The 19,386-nt window shown below is 43.2% G+C and overlaps 1 protein-coding gene across 2 annotated transcripts in view; it reads left to right on the top strand.

Annotated features, from left to right (window-relative positions):
- The first annotated feature begins 1,291 nt into the window (after positions 1–1,291).
- KLHL6 (kelch like family member 6) overlaps positions 1,292–19,386 on the top strand; it is a 69,604-nt gene continuing 51,509 nt past the window's right edge. The window contains exon 1 of one of the 2 annotated variants that reach the window (XM_045088668.1): positions 1,292–1,651. In XM_045088668.1, the coding sequence (XP_044944603.1) occupies positions 1,359–1,651 (293 nt within the window). In that variant the 5' untranslated portion in view covers positions 1,292–1,358. The remainder of the gene's footprint in view (positions 1,652–19,386) is intronic. The other variant, XM_004745090.3, reaches the window with a different exon arrangement.

The raw sequence follows: 19,386 nt of genomic DNA, 5'->3' as shown, positions 1-19,386 counted from the left end.
GTAAGCATCCATGGAAGAGAAGAAGAACTGAGGCACAACTGGGACCCCTGGAGGGGGCTCAGTAACCACAGACCAGGACAGAGAAAGGATGGGGGCTCCTTGCTGATCAGGAGGACAGCTGATGCTCCCCACTGCTTGACAGTGCATGAGAGCAGGAGTGAGACCGCAGAGGCCACTTTGGTGAGGTGCCATGCACTGGAGCAGCAGTGACAGGCAAGCCCTGTGGTTCTCTCTGTGGGAGATGCAGGAGTCAGGACCAACATGATATTTTATAGCTCTTGTAGCCTGTTGGTGGTGGAGGAAATGGGCTTTGGAGCCAAACAGATGTGGGTCCTGTTACTTGCTTGAGCAGAGCTTCAGTTTCCTTCTCTGTAAAATGAAGAAAGTCATCTGCCCCACTGGATTCTTATAAGGATTAAAATACATTAAAATAAGTTAACTTCTCTAATCTGTAATATAGTAGAAGTTTATGAAAAGGTAGTTATTATTATTTAACAGACACCTTCAAAGGTAATGAAGATACTTCATGGTGAAGATACTTCAGTGGAAACCTGACCACTAGATGCTGAGTGAGATCAGGCCAATTTGAGTTGTGACTTGCAAGAGTAAACTGGTGTTGACCTGCCCTGATTAGTCTGCTAAGAGAGAAGCCCCTGGGGGTGGAGTTTCTGGAGACCATTTCTCCTCTGTCCCCCAGAGACATATCTGAAACAATAGACTTTCTTGTGTGGGGGAAGAACATTAATATTTGCTACGAACAATAGACTTTCTTGTGTGGGGGAAGAACATTAATATTTGCTACGACGTTGTTTTCCCCTGAGCAGTGGAGGAAGACAAAGGCAGAAGATGTGCAGTGCTGATATAAGTGGGAATGCCACAAAGTTTTACAAAGTTCCCAAGGGACTGGGTGGGGGCTTATCATGGGGTCTCAGACTCCTGAGAAGAGGGAGGGGGAAGATCATAGAATGTCCCCTGCCTATCCTATCATTGACAACCTTGGTTATAAAACACCAGAAGTGCAAATGTAATAGCCAGAATCAGAGGCTTCCTGCTCACGGATATGAGGGGGAGATGGACCAAAATAACCTTACAGCACTAATAGCAGACTCTGAGAAGCCACCCCTTCTCTCCTGGAGCCCCTATCCACACACCCCTTCTAAGTAATTTCTAACCTTTTGGTGACTCACAGAAAGAAGAGGAATAGAAGTTACTGGCGTTTGTAGTAACAGGATGAGAAAGTACGAGACTTCCTGTTGTGTGTGTGTGACAGCTGGTGATAAGTGGAGGGCTCTACACAGGAAATCCGCTCAGCTTCTGCAATGTGACCTGCCTGAAGCTTGGGTGCTCCTTCAGTCTGGATGTTGATGGCAGGACAAAGGGACGCCTGGACTATGGGCGATATGGTAGAGAAGAGTTTGGAAGGGCCTCTGGCACCTTCTACAGATGAGCCCTCCCAGAAAAGGGGAGACCTGGTAGAAATCTTAAATGGGGATAAGGTAAAATTCGATGACACAGGACTCTCCTTAATTCTGCAGAATGGCCTGGACACCCTCCGAGTGGAAAATGCTCTGACCGATGTCATCTTGTGTGTGGACATTCAGGAATTCTCCTGCCACCGCGTGGTGCTCGCTGCGGCCAGCAACTATTTCAGGTCAGCACGCCTAGGATTACAGTCAAACTGGGTGCAGGTTGTAAGGAAAATCAGTAACGATGTGAGAGCCCAATCTAACTAGGTGGCCATTGTTGCATGTACAGTTTGTATAACTATTTAGATTTGTGTGTCTATTGAAGATACAAGAAAGGAAGTTATTAAACCTTAGGTTTTAGGGTTGGAGGCATATTAAAGGAGATATTGGTATCATTTAAAAGCAATGTTTATGTATTACGGTGAATCTTCTCTGTATGTGTCTTTGTTCCAGAGGATGGAAAATTACTGAAGTCATGGGGATTTTTTTCCCCCTTGGTTTGATTAGTGTGTTGGAAACATGATGTTGTCTTTGTTCACCAGTAGAGGTAGAGAAAAGTTTATGGCCCCTCATTTGGAGTTATCAAATGACTTGCTGAAAATTAAGGGCTTCTATTGTGCACAGGGGTTGGATTAGAAAAGAAAGCATAACAAAGGTGCTTTTGCAGTGAGGGGCTCCCAGTTAAAACACACTCTGAGACCTGGGCTCCATCCTGTCCTGTCCTTCCTGACATTGGGACTTAAGGCAAGTCACTGCGTGCTCTTGAGTTTCTGTTTTGTCATCTGTTAGCTGGGGACAGTGATTACCTTTCTGGGTTGTTGTGATAACTAAATGGGAGAGGGAAAATGCTCTTACACAGTGCCTAGGGTATAGTAGATGCTCAATATGTCTTTGTGAAATTCTTAACCTCATTCTGTTTGGTTCAGCTTAGAACCGTTTAGTGAGTATTTACCATGAGCAAATGCCGGGGACAAGAATGTGGGAGAATCAGGAATGCAGTGAATAGGGCTGGATCCAGGGTTCTCCAGATCACTGCAGACGTGGTGAGAACCAGTCCCCAAGGGAAATGAGGATGAAGAAGGTATTTGCGGAACTTGAAAAAGAAATGCCTTTATAATTCTTTTAAATGATATTCTTCTTAACTCTTGGTTCTGGCTGAGGAAATTAAGAAGTATTTACCTATGAAATATCTTGAAAAGTATTGTTTTTTCATTTTTCTGAGATGTTTAGAGGGAAATTTTTCCTTGGACTTCAAAGAACAGTGTCAGTGGGCTGTTGTGGAATTGATTAGGTCCCATATGTAGACAAGGCAAGGGTTACACCTGGGTTGGCAGGAAGTAGTGCCTGCTATGTGCCAGACATTCACAGCTATCTGATTTTATTTTTGCAGTAGTGTGGTGAAGGTGGCTGATGTTCCCTTTTACAGATGAGGAAATGGAAACCCAGCTTTACATATGTAATCATTGCTAGAGCAGGAATTGGACACATTGTAGAAATCCTTGTTTTTTGCTGTAATACCAATTGCCCCTAAATTTAGGGCTTCGTTCCACAGGAAATATATAAAAGGTAATGGGTAGGCACAACATAAAGATGGGTTGAGAAAGATAGACACATTTCTTACTCACCAGTTTCGAGCATGGCTTTCGCATTGATCACAACCACTTTCAGAAGTAAAGGAAAGTCAACTTGGCTCAATATCCTGAGTACCCATTTTTAGGTGTATTCATTCTGTTTTGAATCACTGGAAAATGGTTGTCATACAAAGGTATACCCGATTAGCAGTTTTGTTAGTGGCTTGGCATAGGACTGCTGGCTGTATGCTCTCCAGTGCGTCGCTTATTACTCTGGTCCTTTTGAAGGTGTTTGGGCCCAGGTCCTTCGCACCTCGATGATGTGGGATCCTTAGGGAAAGTGTCTACCAGCCCTCAGAGGAGGTGGTACAATGAGTTGCTGGAGACTCCCACATGGTGTGCATGTCAGCCTGGGGATGAAGAGTTGCTTCCAAAACTGCCTTGTGGTGGAGGGAAATTCCTTCTATTCTTTTCTTCAGAGCAGTGACTTTTGATTCTTACCTTGGTATTTCCAAGATGACTTTTCTGCTATAATGAACACAGGCCTGGAGACAGGATTCTTTCTTCTAGTACTGTTAGAAGAGCTCTGGGCCACCAGTGTCACACATGCTCTTCCACAGCAACCCTGGGAGGAAGGGCATTTTATCCCAGTTTATAGATAAGGAACTAAAGCCCTGAGGGTCTCTGCTAATAAAGTGACCAAGTGGGATTTGGCCCTAGGACTGATATTAAGTCAGACATTGCCTCACTGCCTCTCTTGCTTTGCTTCTAAGGTTTTGAAAGGGGTTGGGAGCCAAGTTCCTTTTATGCTCACACTTCAGAAGGGCAGAGAGTCTGCTCTGTCTGAGAGGCTTCCGACACAGTCCTTTGTGCTTGGGAGGGCCTGGAAGCTGGCTGTTAAATTATGTAATTTTCCCTCCTTTATTTGTTGAAAACATAAATATTTTCCATGGAGTGATGGAATCATAGTATATTTAACCAGTCCCCTGTTGACAGACATTTGGATTGTTTCTTATCTTTTCCTGTATAACAATGCTGTAATGAATGACCTTATACATGTCATTTTATATGCATGCAGGACTATCTGGGGTTGTATTTCTAGAAGAGGGTTTGCTGAGTTAGGGAGAAATGCATCTGCAGTTGAAGTGGATATGCCAGATTCTCCCTGGTAGAGGTTCAGTTGTTGTGCACTCCTCATAGGCTTGCCAAAAGACGATGGCTTTCAACTTTTGGATTTTCCCCAATCTGACAGATGAGAAACAGTATCTGTTTTGTTTTAATTTGCATTTCTCTTAATTTTTTAAAAAAGATATATTTATTTATTTGGGGGGAGGGGCAGAAGGAGAGGGACAGATAGAATCTTAAGCAGACTTCCTTCTGATCATGGAGCACATGGGGCTCAATCCTACAACCCTGAAATCATGACTCTGGGATCACGACCTGAGCTGAAACCGAGAGTCAGACGCTTAACCAACTGAACCACCCAGGTGCCCTGTATTTCTCTAATTCTTAATAAGCTCAAACATCTTCCCATATGTTTAAGGATTGGCTGTAGTTCTTTTTCTGTAAGCTCTCTCATACGTTTTCAATTGTCATATATATTTTTTAAAATTAAGATTTATTTATTTATTTATTTTTAAAGATTTTATTTATTTATTTGACAGAGATCACAAGCAGGCAGAGAGGCAGGCAGAGAGAGAGGAGGAAGCAGGCTCCCTGCTGAGCAGAGAACCCGATGTGGGGCTTGATCCCGGGACCCTGGGACCATGACCTGAGCTGAAGGCAGAGGCTTTAACCCACTGAGCCACCCAGGCACCCCAGATTTATTTTTATCAAAGTACTACACGCAGATAGTTAACAAAGAGTCAAATATTATTTTTTTAAAGATTTTTATTTATTTGAGAGACAGTGAGAGAGAGCATGAGAGGGGAGAAAGTCAGAGGGAGAAGCAGACTCCCCATGGAGCCGGGAGCCTGATGCAGGACTTGATCCACGGACTCTCAGATCATGACCTGAACCGAAGGCAACTGTTCAACCAACTAAGCCACCCAGGTGCCCAGAGTCAAATATTGTTTAAAGGCTTATAATGACAAAAGTTTCTCTTTACCTCCTCTACCCTTCGGTTTTTCTCATCAGAAGCCACCATTTTTGACATTTAGCTGTTTGTTCTGGTATTTTATTTATATTTCTTCAAAATATGCTTACTACTATTCTTTTCTGATTTCTCAATGTTAGACATTATTTATTGACTTCCTAGCGTGTCTGATAAAGACTTAGCACTTATACCTAAATCCTTTACCATACACTTCCTTTCCCTGTAATCTCTCAGTATAATGTTATCACTTTTTTGGGTTAATTTTGTGTTAAGAATTTACATTATGTCCATGAAAACATTGTTTCCTGTTGATCCAAGTTGTGTGATAATGTTTTACTTTGTTTCTTGTAAAGCCTTTTATCTGAAGTTAATAATTCATTCTTTTTTCCATTTGCTTAATTTTGGGGCTATCTTTCACTCACAGCCTCTCACCATGATCTTTCATGTGGTTCAATGCATCAGAGAATCTACTGATTCCACTCCCCCTGCCCCAAGAATCTTCCTCACTGACAGCATTTTATACATGTTCTTTGGACCCGCTGCCCAGCTATTATTGAGCTGCGTATATAACCCTGGTGGCTGTAAACAGGGACATTACTAGTAACTCAGACAATGTAGTTCCCTTTGGGGGCCTATTTTAAAGTCGTGAGTGGAATGAGGAAGTTGGGAAGATATATAGAGTTGGGCAAAGGAGAATAAAGCTTTAAAAGTAGCTCATGACATACATTAAATGTCAAATGTCCAAATAGTCTCATGGCAGGAATATAAAGGGAAGCATGATTTAACATTCATAATAATTTTTTTTAATGTCCTAAGATTATTAGTGTCTTTTATAAGACGACTAAGAGAGCCGCCATTTGTCTTATGCCTTTGGACATGTCCCTAAATCTAAGTCTTTGCAACTGGTTGTGCATCCTGTGTACTGAACCCCAGCTCCCCAAGGATCTCCATCTAAGGAAGTGGTTCTTGCCATTTTGGGGGGCATGGAGCAACTCACTGCCACTTTGGTTCATCCCATAAGCGATGTTGACCCCTGAGGGCAATCAAGCTGTGGGTCCCAGGGATGGATGAGGGAAGGAGTGGTGAGGAAGAGAGGGATCATCAGGTTTCTCACAGTCCTACCTCATGACTGGCCTTTCTACATGAACAAAAAAGCTTGCAGACTGAGGCTGAGTCAACAGCAAGCTCCTTTGTTGCTGGTGATGCCCCAGATCTGCCTGGATCTTGGCTTCTGCCTTGTACTTCTGTACTTCAGTCTCTGGATCTGTTTCCCGGAGGCCATGATGAGGGGCCTTTGACCACTGGCTACAAAAATCAAGCACAGGTCAGGAATGGGAATGGCATTGTGGGACGATCTGTTAATAATATTATTATATATTGGGGCGCCTGGGTGGCTCAGTGGGTTAAGCCTCTGCCTTTGGCTCAGGTCATGATCCCAGGGGCCTGGGATCGAGTCCCGCATGGGGCTCTCTGCTCAGCGGGGAGCCTGCTTCTCCTTATCTCTCTCTCTGTCTGTCTCTCTGCCTATTTGTGATCTCTCTCTCTGTCAAATAAATAAATAAAATCTTTAAAAAATATTATTATATATTAACCAGTTACTGTATGACAGAAAGTGGGGTGAGAGGCTACTCTCAAACCACGTGTAGAAGTTATAAGTCTTTGCTTTTGCTGCATAGTAGTGTAAGGTGTCTACAAAGGAACCAGTAAGCGTGGATGATAGTGTAAGTGCAAAAGAAAACAAGAGTGAGTTAAGGCCCTCTAGGTCTGGATTAGAAATCTGGCTAATGGTGAGAACATTGAAGATTGCTGTTGCTACAGTGGTGAACTCCAGCAAATTGGAAGTACTGATTGTACTTCTAGCTTGAGTTCCTGCATTTTATGCTTTTAATATTGTTCATTTGGCAGAACCAATGTGGTGGTTAATATTTAAGTACTTTAGGTCTATAGTATTTTTTATTTTTATATTTTTTTAAGATTTTATTTATTTATTTGACAAAGAGAGAGACTACAAGTAGGGGTAGTGGGAGAGGAAGAAGAAAGCTTCCCGCAAAGCAAAGAACCTAATGTGGGGCTTGATTCCAGCACCCTGGGATCATGACCCGAGCCAAAGGCAGATGCCCAACAACGGAGCCACCCAGGCACCCCTAGGTCTGTAGTTTCTTATCTGCAATTCTAAAATCCCCAAAGTGCTGATAATTGAAGAGCTTTTCATAACTTATTTGGTGGACAGATCTGTGTCTTAAACTGCATTTGTCTGATGGAGACATCTATCCTGAACTGAGGGGAGGCTACTTAGAGTCTGTTTATTCCAGTTAGGGCCACTATTCATATATTCGCTGCTGGAGTCCTCGTGTGCTGGATCAAGGAGTACTGGAGGTGCTATGTAACATACAAACTACGGCAATACCCAAACAATTCTGAATGCCAGAGCTCATTTGACTGCAAGATTTTGGGATAATGTATTATGGGACTTTCTGATAAAATTTATTTCTTTTTGGTGTTATTCTTCTACCTTGTTTCATCAGAATATTTTTAAACATAAAATACTTGTAAACATAGTTTACATATAGTTTTGCATCTTTTTTTTTCATTATAATCTCCCCCAGGTTCATAACTCTTATTTATTTTGCTATAATTTTTAATAGATGCATAATATGAAAATCATTCTCTCATTGTGAATGTAGGTTACTTCAATATTTTGTTTTCATAAATAATGTGGTAATAAACATCTTTGTAGTAACTATTTTTTGCAGTTTGGAATCTGGAAAGGCCAACACTTTTTGCGTCCTTTCTGCATACCAGGAACTTTGCTGGATTCTCTTTCATTTGGTTTAATCTTTACAATATCAACAATTAGGTAACAACAAGTAGATAAGGTTGTCTCGGTTTTACCCTCCAAGGAACTCACTTTGATAGGAAGGGGGCTTCCCCATGGGGATCCAAACTGAAAACAGATCTTTCCATTGGGCAGAAATGTGGCTGTTGAGACATTTCCTGTGTAAGACCCTTAACTCCCTCTCCCCACCATGCACTAGTATGATCTATACAGGCTGAAAATGAGGAGAAAATATAAAAATTATTGCCTCTGTGTTCATGTGCCCCTCACCTTGCACACATAAACGGGATACTAGGGGAACATTCAAGCCAATTTTTGTCTGGGGGCTGAGATAACAGACCCCATAGCAGCAAAGACTTAGCATGCCTTAGGATACCAGTCTGGGTCAAAGGATTAAATAAGAAATAAGGGAGCAGGTCAGGATGCAAGGTGAAGAGACAGTATGCTTTGAAAATATAGGGTCTCAAGAACCTATAGGACATCATTGGAGCAGGAACAAATAACTGCTTGGTATAATGGAAAGAATAGCATCTTAAAATCTTGTCACTGGCAGTTGAGTCTATACCCTTCCACTTATTGGCTGTGTAAATCTTGGAGGAATTGCTTGGCCTTTCTGATGTTCAGTGCCATTCATTATACAACACAATGAAGCTAATGATTTGTGTTTGTCCCAGTAAGTTTGTGAAATACACATAATAAAATAGATTCATTTATGAATTTATTTGCCTAAACATTTTATGCAGGATAATGACTCAGATTTCTTCATTCTAAGGAAGAGAAATCAACTGGATTTATGTAGGTAACTCACAGAGTGCCCCAGAAGGCCAAACTCAGAAAACAGACAGGGGCCAAGAAGGCCAGGCAGTAGCCAGGACCACAGCCCCAAACCACCCAGAACCATGTGGGGAGGACTCCCCCACTGCTGCAGGATCCTGGATGCCAAGGCTAGTGCAGTTCTGACCATGGGCATCTTTGCCCTTGCAGTTCCTGGAAACTGGAGGCTGCTGCTTCTCCTGCTACCTCCACTGAACGGGCTCTCCTCTGTCCCTGCTTCTTTGCATTAGCAGCTCCCAGTTCCTAGCCTGGAGTTAGTTAATCTGATTGGTCCGGCTGAGTTACACATGCCAATGCCTTAGCTGTGACAGAGGCTGGGAAAGTGTGCCTTGGACCTTTGCAGCTTCTGGATCAGGAAGTAGCTTCTGCCACACACTACATCTCATTCCAAGGGAGAATTGCCATACCTATGAAGGGCTTCAGATGCTGGGCGACCAAAAGCTGGCAAGAGTCTATTACATGCAACTATTATGTGCCAGACCTGCATTAGGTGCAGAAGAAGGGTTAAGGCATCATGAAAAATATGAAAGTGGTGGAGAATTCCATGATTCTTGTCTCATATGCATCAGAGATAAGGATACTGAGATATTACAGGCAAGAGGACAATTTTTTTGCACTTTCAGTTATTTTCTCCCTTCAAATCTTGAGTAGCCTCCCGTATATCTGCGAGAGTGTGTGGTGTACAGGCATCAACCATCATGCATGATCTAGAAACTGGCTGAAAGTGAGCTATGAGAGGGTCTTTGACAACATTACAATGGCTGGCATTTAGCAGACAGCTTGTAAGTATTTTATGTCAATATAAACTTGTTATTCCTCTTAAGTCACTGATTAGGTAGCATCCTGGTCAGAGCAGGAAGTCCTCTCGGAGTTGGGAGCCTATTGCACAGCTTTACAGAAGGGAAGGATGATCAATCAACCATGGTTACCATAGTAAAAAATTATGAGGAGCGGTTAAAAAGTCCAAAATGCTTCAGAATGTTGTGGATTCAATAAGTTACTCACATGACTATTTGGACACAAATGTGCTAGGCCTACATAGTGAATCCTGCAGATCTTTTTAGAATTGGAAGGTAGTGGGCAGAAGTTGCTGCCCCAAGGTAGAAGTATAATTGGGTCCTTTGAATTTTTAAAAAATTTTATTCATTTATTTGGCAGAGAGAGCGAGCACAAGCAGGGGAAACAGCAGGCAGAGGAAGAGGGAGAAGCAGACTTCCCACTGAGCAGGGAGGCCGATACTGGACTCAATCCCAGGACCCTGGGATCATGACCTGACCCCAAGGCAGACACTTAACTGACTAAGCCACCCATGTGCCCAGGTCCTTTGAATTTTTAATGAAATGTCGTTTCTGGGAGTGCCTGGATGACTCAGTCAATTGAGAATCCGACTCTTGATCTCAGCTCAGGGCTTGAACTCACCACCGTGAGATAAACTCACCGTGAGATAAACGGTGGTGAGTTCAAGCCTCATGTTGGGCTCTGCACTGAGGGTGGAGCCTACTTAAGAACAAAAATAAAAATTCATGGGGCGCCTGGGTGGCTCAGTGGATTAAGCCGCTGCCTTCGGCTCAGGTCATGATCTCAGTGTCCTGGGATCGAGCCCCGCATCGGGCTCTTTGCTCAGCGGGAGCCTGCTTCCTCCTCTCTCTCTGCCTGACTCTCCGCCTACTTGTGATCTTTCTCTCTGTCAAATAAATTAATAAAATCTTAAAAAAAAATAAAATAAAAATTCATTTCTGTCATCTCCACCCCTGGTGCCTAGGGCATGTGGGTCATCCTATAGTCAAGACCAGAAAATCCATTCTTCTCCTGTTTTGAATAATGCTCCATGGAGCTCTCAAATAAAACACAACAGAGAAATACTTTCATCATCCACATCTCAAGTTCTGAGCATTACCCCTATGTTATGTACACAGACATGTAGCTGTCCATTTACAAAAATGCCTTTGTAGAGTAGATTCTAATATGGTAAATACCAAACAGTCCATGAGATGAGCTGCCCATATGCAGAATATCTGTGTTTTTGGTAAAAGTGCCTTAGAGCTCACCATCCATCACATTGCTCAACGTTCCTATATTAGTCAGCATTCTTTTGGTTGCCAGAGATAGAAACTGAGGTCAAATCAGCTTGGGCAAAAGAGGAAGGTATTTGGCCACATAGCCAATTCATAGGAAGGGCCGGGATGTAGCAGAGCCTGGGAAGAAGAGGAACCAGGGCCTTGAACACAGTCTGGGTATTTCTTTCCACCCTCCTTGGCTTCTTTCTCAGGTGGGATTTCCCAGATGGACTTCTGCCACACGGTTGGAGGTTTGCTTGTTGGCAGCTCTGAGACTCACTTCTCTTTGGTTGATTCCAGAGAGAAACTGAGGGGCTAGCTTCAGTTTGAAAAGCCCTTAGGGAAGACTCTAATTGGCCCAGTTTCATTCAATTACCCAAGCTTAGACCAGTCACTGTGTCAGGGAGGTGGGGCACAATGATGGCCCAGTTTAGGTTAGGAGTCCAAGGTTGTCCAAAGGGGATGTGGGTGGAGGGGAGTGAAGAAGGGGAGATTGGTAAAAAAGGTAGAGAGCTTCTATTTGAGCCACATGATTTGGGTGGGACTTGGGAGAGCATTTCCCAGAATGGGAAGGTACTGGACTAAAGGAAAATAAATGTACATTAAAGAGGGATAATAAATCCTGGTTTACTTTCTTTTATTAGCTAACTTATTATACTTTTGTCTTAGCTCTGGCTGTCAGGAGGCTCCCTGCATGAGCTTTCCTTAGCCTAGGTTTCAGTGATACATTCTCCTCCTACTTTAACTACTTAGATCTTCTTACTTTTTGTTGTTACTGGTTTGTCTTTTATAATACCTCTGAGGGTTTAGTATGAGCCTCTTTAAGTTATTTCGCGGAAGTTTTTTTTTTTAAGTGAGCTCTAGACCTAATGTGGAGTTTGAATACGAGCCCGAGATCAAGAGTTGCATGTTCTACTGATGGCCAGCCAGATGCCCCTAGAAAGGCCATTTTTGTATAAAGATAAGTCTCCTTTGCTATGAAAAATATAATTTAGGCAACCTACATCTCCTCTGCAAGCTGTAAGGGTAGACATTATTTTATTACATCTAACTTTTGTGGAAAGCTTTAAGGCCACAGTAATTATAGGAGTTTTAATACTGCTATGACTTTAAAACATAATCAAACCAAAAGTTGCCTCATAGCCCTTTCTGAGGAGACACTTAAGGATCTACAAATTCACCCTCCAGGAAGTTTGCTTATGATATATCAGGTCCAGGCCAAGTAAGAACTCACACTAACTTTCACCGGGCACCGGGGTGGCTCAGTTGGTTAAGTGTCTGCCTTCTGCTCAGGTCTGATCCCAAGGGCCTTGAATCAAACCCCTCATTGGGCTCCCTGCTTCTCCCTCTCCCTCTGCCTGCTGCTCCCCCTGGTTTTGTTCTCTCTCTCTCTCTGTCAAATAATTAAATAAATGAAATCTTAAATAAATCACTGACATTCAAGAGATCGTGTGTCATGTAGAGTAAGTTCTACATGGGATAAATATCAAGGGCATTTTGGTGTTAGGGGAATTAGGACAGGGGCACATGGCCAGTGAATAATTCTTAAAAGGTGGGGTTAGGTATCACAGCACTCTGGGTTGATTGGATGAATACATGAATTGGATAGACGAATGGAATTTCACTAAACCCACTCTCTACCAGACATTGAATTTACAAAGATTGTTGAGTTCTGATTTCCTATTGATTTCAAAATCATAGTCAGAAGAAAGAGAGGCAAATCAGTGTTTCAGTACAGGGTGGTAAGTGCTACAATGGAATTCTGTTTACAGAAGGGGCATTAAATCAGACTGGAGGAAAAAGCAATCAGAGAGAGCCTCCTGGGAGAGTTGATATTACAGCAGAGTTTTAAAAGATGAGTAGGCATTGGCTAGAAGGTGCCCAGTGAGGGAGAGAAAGTGGGAAGCATTCCAGGCAAAAGGAAATGGGAAGGAATTCCTGGGAAGGAATCATGCAGTGTAAGCATGGGAACCAGAGGTAGCTGAGTAGGGCTAGAGTAAAGATATGCACGGGTCAATAAGCCTGAGAGATGGGCAGGGTCAGACCATGAAGGTTTTGTTGAGCTAGAGTGAAGAGTTTGATATGTATTTTATGGGAAGCAAGAAGCCATGGTAGAATCGTTAAGCAGAAATGTGATTCGAGATTTCTGTTAAAATAACCCTTTGGGCTGTGGTGTAGAGGCCCTGTCAATCTAGGAAGACCCTCAGGTGGTTGCAGGCAGTGGCCCGGCCAGCAGGCATGGGGAGACAGTCTCAAGTGGCATTCTGAGTCCTCCGGGCAGCTAGACCACAAAGAAGCTGCAAGAAGGAGAGGCCCTGCAAGGTTGTGGGACTAGGAGACAAACTCAAATGGAAGCCAAACCATACTTTGGCTGAGAGCCAACTCCGAGCTTCAGGACTGGGAAAAGAAAGCAAAGGTGAAGTAACTTTATAATTTCTTCACCTACCATGCCATCCCCTTTTAGAGGAAAGACCAGAAACATAAATCATTTTGAAGTAACTTAAGTTTTGAACTTGAATTTTTTGAACACCTTGAAGGAGATATGCACCACAGCTGTTATTAAAATCCGTTCTCTCTTATCTACATCTATGACCTGGACAACTGCTAGGTTTTAGGGCAGCTTTGTATGAGTTTCTAAAAGTTCTCTTTGGGGACGCCTGGATGGCTCAGTTGGTTAAACATCTGCCTTCAGCTCAGGTCATGATCCCAGGGTCCTGGGATTGAGTGTTACATCAGGCTCCTTGCTCAGTGGGGAGCCTGCTTCTCCCTCTGCTTGCCTCTCCCTCTGCCTGCTGCTCCCCCCTGCTTGTGCTCTTTCTCTCTCAGACAAATAAATGAATAAAATCTTTTAAAAAATTAAAAAAAAATAAAAGTTCTCTTTGGGAAGACCGATTAGAAATAGATGTCCTCTTCTCTGGGGTTGTCGCCACCTGAGGGCATGAGACTTAGGGGGTATAGCATGGTCTAGATTTCAGACCCACCCCAGCAGCTATCTGAGCAGCCCTCAGTACAGCCCAAACTATGGTAGTCCTTCTTCATCTTTGCCTTTAAAACTCTACTCCACTCCCAGCTGGAGCATCTCCTGTCTTTCTCTCCCCTCTCTCTCTGGATCTGTATCACAAAAGCCTAAGGACCAGGCCTGGCATTCCAGATTCCTCCATGGCAGCTGGTAGAGGGAGAAGTCTGGAACACAGAGATGATCAAATTTGCTCTATCACAATAGGGATAACTTATGACTTGGGAATACCTTGTGGTGAGGATAAGGGCCAGAGCCAGTTTACATGTTTCCAAGTGGTCAGAACTAACAAATGCTCAGAAAAATCTCAAAGAAGAGGCTGATCCATGACCTCTGGATAATGACAAGGTAGGTCATAAGGAAGCCAGCATGGGGTTCTTGGGGGGTTGGGATGGAATGTGTTTGGAAAAGGGGGTTGATAAGAAGCCTCCAGGACAACAGCTGGGTCAGAATGTGGCAGTGGGCAGTAAGCACAAATGCTGAGCCTGCTCATGGCCCAGTGGGAAGTGAAAATCAGAGCAGACCTCATTGAAGAGGGAAGTGGTGTTTTAGTCAGGAAAAGCCAGGTTTCATCTCTGGTAAGGAGAGGAATATGTGCCAAAGCTAATTAAGGTAAAGAACAACCACTATGTTTTATATTGTAAGATCTAAGTCAGGAAGGCTTAGGGTAGAGTTCATGGGCCTGAGATTCCAATTTGGAGAATCACTAGATAATCTAGTTCTCTTTGTAACACACTTTGTACCAGGAGCTCATTGTTATTTATTCCTTTCTAAAAAATTTAATTTTATTTTTCAGTGTTCCAAGATTCATTGTTTTTGTACCACACCAGTTCTCCATGCAATATGTGCCCTCCTTAGTACCCACTACCAGGCTCACCCAACACCTCCACCCACTTCCCCTCCAAAACCCTCAGTTTGTTTCTCAGAGTCCACAGTCTCTCATGGTTTGTCTCCCCCTCCAGTTTCCCCCAACTCACTTCTCCTCTCCAGCTCCCAATGTCCTCCATGTTATTCCTTATGCTCCACAAATAAGTGAAACCATATGATAAATGAGTCTCTCTGCTTGAGTTATTTCATTCAGCATAATCTCCTCCAGTCCTGTTCATGTTGATGCAAAAGTTGGGTATTCATCCTTTGTGATGAGGGTGTAATAGTCCATTGTCTATATGGACCACATCTTTATCCATTTATCTGTTGAAGGGCATCTTGATTCTTTCCACAGTTTGGCAACTGTGGCCATTGCTGCTATGAATGTTAGGGTACAGGTGGCCCTTCTTTTCACTACATCTGTATCTTTGGGGAAAATACCCAGCAGTGCAATTTTAGGGTCATAGGGTAGCTCTATTTTTAATTTCTTAAGGAATCTCCACACTGTTTTCCAAAGTGGCTGCACCAACTTACATTTCCACCAACAGTGTAAGAGTGTTCCCCTTTCTCCACATCCTCTCCAACACTTGTTGTTTACTGTCTTGTTGATTTTGGCCATTCTAACTGGTGTAAGGTGGTATCTCAATGTGGTTTTAATTTGAATCTCCCTGATGACTAATGATGATGAACATTTTTCATGTGTCTGTTAGCCAATTGTATGTCTTCTTTGGAAAGTGTTTGTTCATGTCTTCTGGCCATTTTTTGGCATAATTATCTGTTTTGTGTTTGTTGAGTTTGAGGAGTTCTTTATAGATCTTGGATATCAGCCCTTTAGAGGAGCAATGTGGGTTTGGATATTGTGGTGTCAAATAGGCAAATCCACTTGGCTGGCAGGACCAAGTACAGGATGGCACTGCATGCGTAGCCTCCTTCTATCTACTTATGCATCCATCCATCCATCCACCCAACCATCCATACAACAAATATTAAATGTCTACTGTGGGCCAGCAAATAATTGAGAGAGAAGTAAAATCCAGCCCTTGCCTTTCAGAGCCTTATAAATCTAATAGAGGAGAAGACTAATTAAAAATAGACCATGTAGGGGCACCTGGCTGATTCGGTTGGTAGAGCATACGACTCTTGACCTTGGGGTCATGAGTTCAAGCCCCATGTTGAGTCTAGAGGTTACTTAAAAATAGGCTTTAAAAAAGGGTACAGAGAAAAAGGGTATAGAGTGTACAGAGAGAAGTCTTTCAAACCCAAAGCTGTTGAGGTAAACAGAGGCACATGCTTGAAACTGTGGTTGTTGGGCATAGCTGTATCAGAGGATGGGGTGGGGGTGCATAGACCAGACTCTAAGGGGCCTGGAATGGTAATATTGACAGTACATTAACATTTCGTTTTCTGGGCACTTTTAATACAATCTTCCTTAGCATTTGGGGCCCAATTGTTATTCATTATCCGTTTGTCTAATTGTGTCAGTCAGGACTCTTCATTGCATATGGCAGATACTCAGTTCAAACTGGTTCAAGCATATTTTGAAAAGAAGTTATTTGCTCACATAATTTAAAAGTTCAAGGTATTGATTTTAGGTCTCTCTAAATCAATTATGTTCACATAATGTCATCAGGAATCAGTTTCTTTCTGTCTCTTATCTCTACTTTCCTCTGTGTTGGTTTCTCTCTTAGGGAAGGTCTTCACACATGGAGGAAAGAAACTATCTAGCACCTCCAAACTTTATTTCTCCCAGCTCAGTTGTTACAGTACAGAACTTCTCTTTCCCAGTGGTTCCAGAAAAAGGTCTACGGTTGGCTTTGATTGGACTTGTTTCTTTCCATGCCCATCCATGAACTGTTCCCTGTGGCATGGGAGATTTAATATGGTGACTTGGGCTATGTTCACCCTTAGTCTGGGAGGTGGGGCTAGCTCCCCTCAAACCTCTCAGATATTGGCAGAGGGATAGTTTCTTAAAGGAAAATCTGGGTATGCTTACTAAAAAGATTAGGAATGATGTTGGACAGGCATAATAAGAACTGCCCATTATATTTTTATAGTTGAATCATTGCGGAATCCTGGCCATAAACATTTCCTGTGATTGATGTTCTATCCTGCTTGATCTTGCAGGACAGAACAAGCCCTTCTTTCTGTTATACATTTGGATGGGCTGGGTTACATGGCATGCTGAGGTCTCAGCAATGGTCCTAATGGGGCTGGGAGGGACACTGGTTCTGTAGAAACATAGCTGGAGTTCTGGTCTTCAAAGGGTCCATGTGCAGTGTCCTTGAAGAGTGCTGAACTGGGCAAGGAGATTGGCAGAAGGCAGTTCTTTCAAGGCTTGCTATTTAGAGTCAGATGGGGACAGTTCTGGGGTTCTAGCTCCTCTGTCAGTTTGGAGGCAAGACTCAGCCAGCAGCTGGGGGCTCAGGGAGCTGACTCCAGGCCCCAGGTAGAGATGGGGCCTTAGGCCTCATGGAATTCTAGGAGGCTGGAGCTTAGAAGGTTCATCATGGAGCCCAATGCAGGGCTCAGTCTTGTAGCCCTGAGATCATGACCTGAGCCAAAATCAAGAGCTGGACACTTAACCAACAGAGCCACCCAGGTGTCCTAACATTTATATTATTAAATAGAATTAAATAGAATTTAACTCAGTTAACCGATGTTAGAGCTATTCCAATACAGATTATGTGTCACTGATGGAGAGTTAGTTTCAGGTATAAATGGGATGGTGAGGGGGATTAGAGGAAGGACAGAGCAGGGTACAACATGGGTGGAGTTATCCTAGGAATGAGATAGTGGGGATGATGGGGTGGGTGTTGGTCTATGGGCCTGTGATTGGGGTTAGAGGTATAGGAGGCAGGGGTTTCAGAAGCAGGTGTGGAGGCTCAGGTCCAGGGGGTGAACCATAGTAATGTTGGGCTGGGTAAAAGACTCTGAGTTGATTATATTTAGGAAATGCTGGGACATGTTAAACCTTATCAGAGGTCTAAGTGGAATGTTTGTTCCGGTGTGGCTGTGTTCTTCCTTTCCAGGCTCCAGGCCCTGGACTTGGGAGTGTGATGGGTATGAGGGTAGAGGGCATATAAGGCATGCCTTATGGATCCGATTCTTCCAAAGGTGTTTGATAATTTTAGAGGGGTAGAATACTGTCCAAAGGAAAACACACAGGGATTAGGAAGGACAAGTTCATTTGTTCGTTCATTCACTCATTCATTTTCTCCCCAAATATTTACTGAGTCCCTCCTAGGTTCCAGGCACTGTTCTAGCCCCAGGGATACAGTGGTGAGCATGGTGCAACCCATGCCCTCACTCAGCTCATGTTGTAGTGGGGAGACCACTGTTAAGTTAATTAATTTCAGGTTGTGACAGATTGTAAAGAAAAAGAAAGGAGGTGAAGGTGTTAGGGAGTTGGGGGCAGCATTGGGGAGGGCCTCTCTGAGGAGGTGAATTCTGAGCAGAGACCTAAATGACTTGAGCAGTAAGGCTGGCAGAGCTCGGAAAAGAGTGTGGCCCAAGCTGTGCTTGGGGCCACACCCTAACTTCATTCCAGAACACTCTTAGGCCCATAGAGGTTTTTATGGCTATTGTGGGAGACGAGCTCACTTGCCCAGCCTCTATTTTGGGATTGGCACTGACTCACTGCTGAGTATTGGGCAACTGGCTCCCTACTTGAGACTATTTCTATTAGAAATGAGGATCTTAATAGCTACCTCTGTTTTACTAGAATCTCATGAGAATTGGTCAGTGTCTGTCTAGAAAGTATTTTTTATTATACAAAAATTTATTTATCTCGAGTGTAAGCCAAGGAGTAAACGATTAGCAACTAACTCGGCTTTGTTTCACAGAATGAAATTTGGTCTGGTTCTGTTGGTGCTCTTGTTCAGTTGACCCCTAATGGTAGCCTTGAACTCCTGCTGATTTTCTTGGTTTCAGCACACTGTTGAGCTCCAGACCAAAAGCCCAAGGTTCTCATCTCCATTCTATTTCTGACAGCCCATATGGCCTTGGGCAATTCACTTAGGTTCTACCTCTATAGTCTATCAGCTATAAAATGGGTATAATAATCAAAAAAGTACTATTCTTTGTCCTACAATGTGCTAAAATCATAAATGTAAGAGATTACTGTTATTAAAGTGGAAATCTAGGGATGGCCCACTTTACATAGATTATATACCTTTTATGAGGTCCCAACTTGGCCTAGGTATTTCCATGGATTGCCCAAGAGAGCAGCAGGGGGCCTGGGAGTTTGGTCTATGAGAAATATGTAGATCTATTCTAGGTTCACCTTGTCAGTATTGAGCATGATTGTGGCCCAGGAGAATGTATTTAAGTGACAGAAAATCAGTGACAAAATCTCAGAGAAGAGCAGAAAAATATTAGGACTTTGGGAGCCAAAGCAGGCAAAAAGAGCCCTAGAGAGAGGACTCTGTCTTTAGGGCACTTCCTTTCTCTCTCCCATGAACATTTATTGAGCTCCTACCATGTGAAAGGCACCATGCTAATGTCTCTGGACAAGACTGTGTGTAGCCCTAGCCCTTACTCTGTTCTGGAGTGGCTGTGGACAACAGTGCAGTGACTCTGACACCCACTTACCTGATAGGCACCAGGCCAAATGCTGGCTAGTCAAGAGTTGCAAGACAGAGTGTG

The sequence above is a fragment of the Mustela putorius genome, unplaced genomic scaffold (assembly GCF_011764305.1).
Source record: "Mustela putorius furo isolate JIRA1106 unplaced genomic scaffold, ASM1176430v1.1 tig00003834_pilon_pilon_pilon, whole genome shotgun sequence".
In the NCBI taxonomy this organism is placed as follows: domain Eukaryota; kingdom Metazoa; phylum Chordata; class Mammalia; order Carnivora; family Mustelidae; genus Mustela; species Mustela putorius.
Note: the sequence above shows the minus strand (reverse complement) of the source record. Positions and strands in the feature narration are given on the sequence as shown.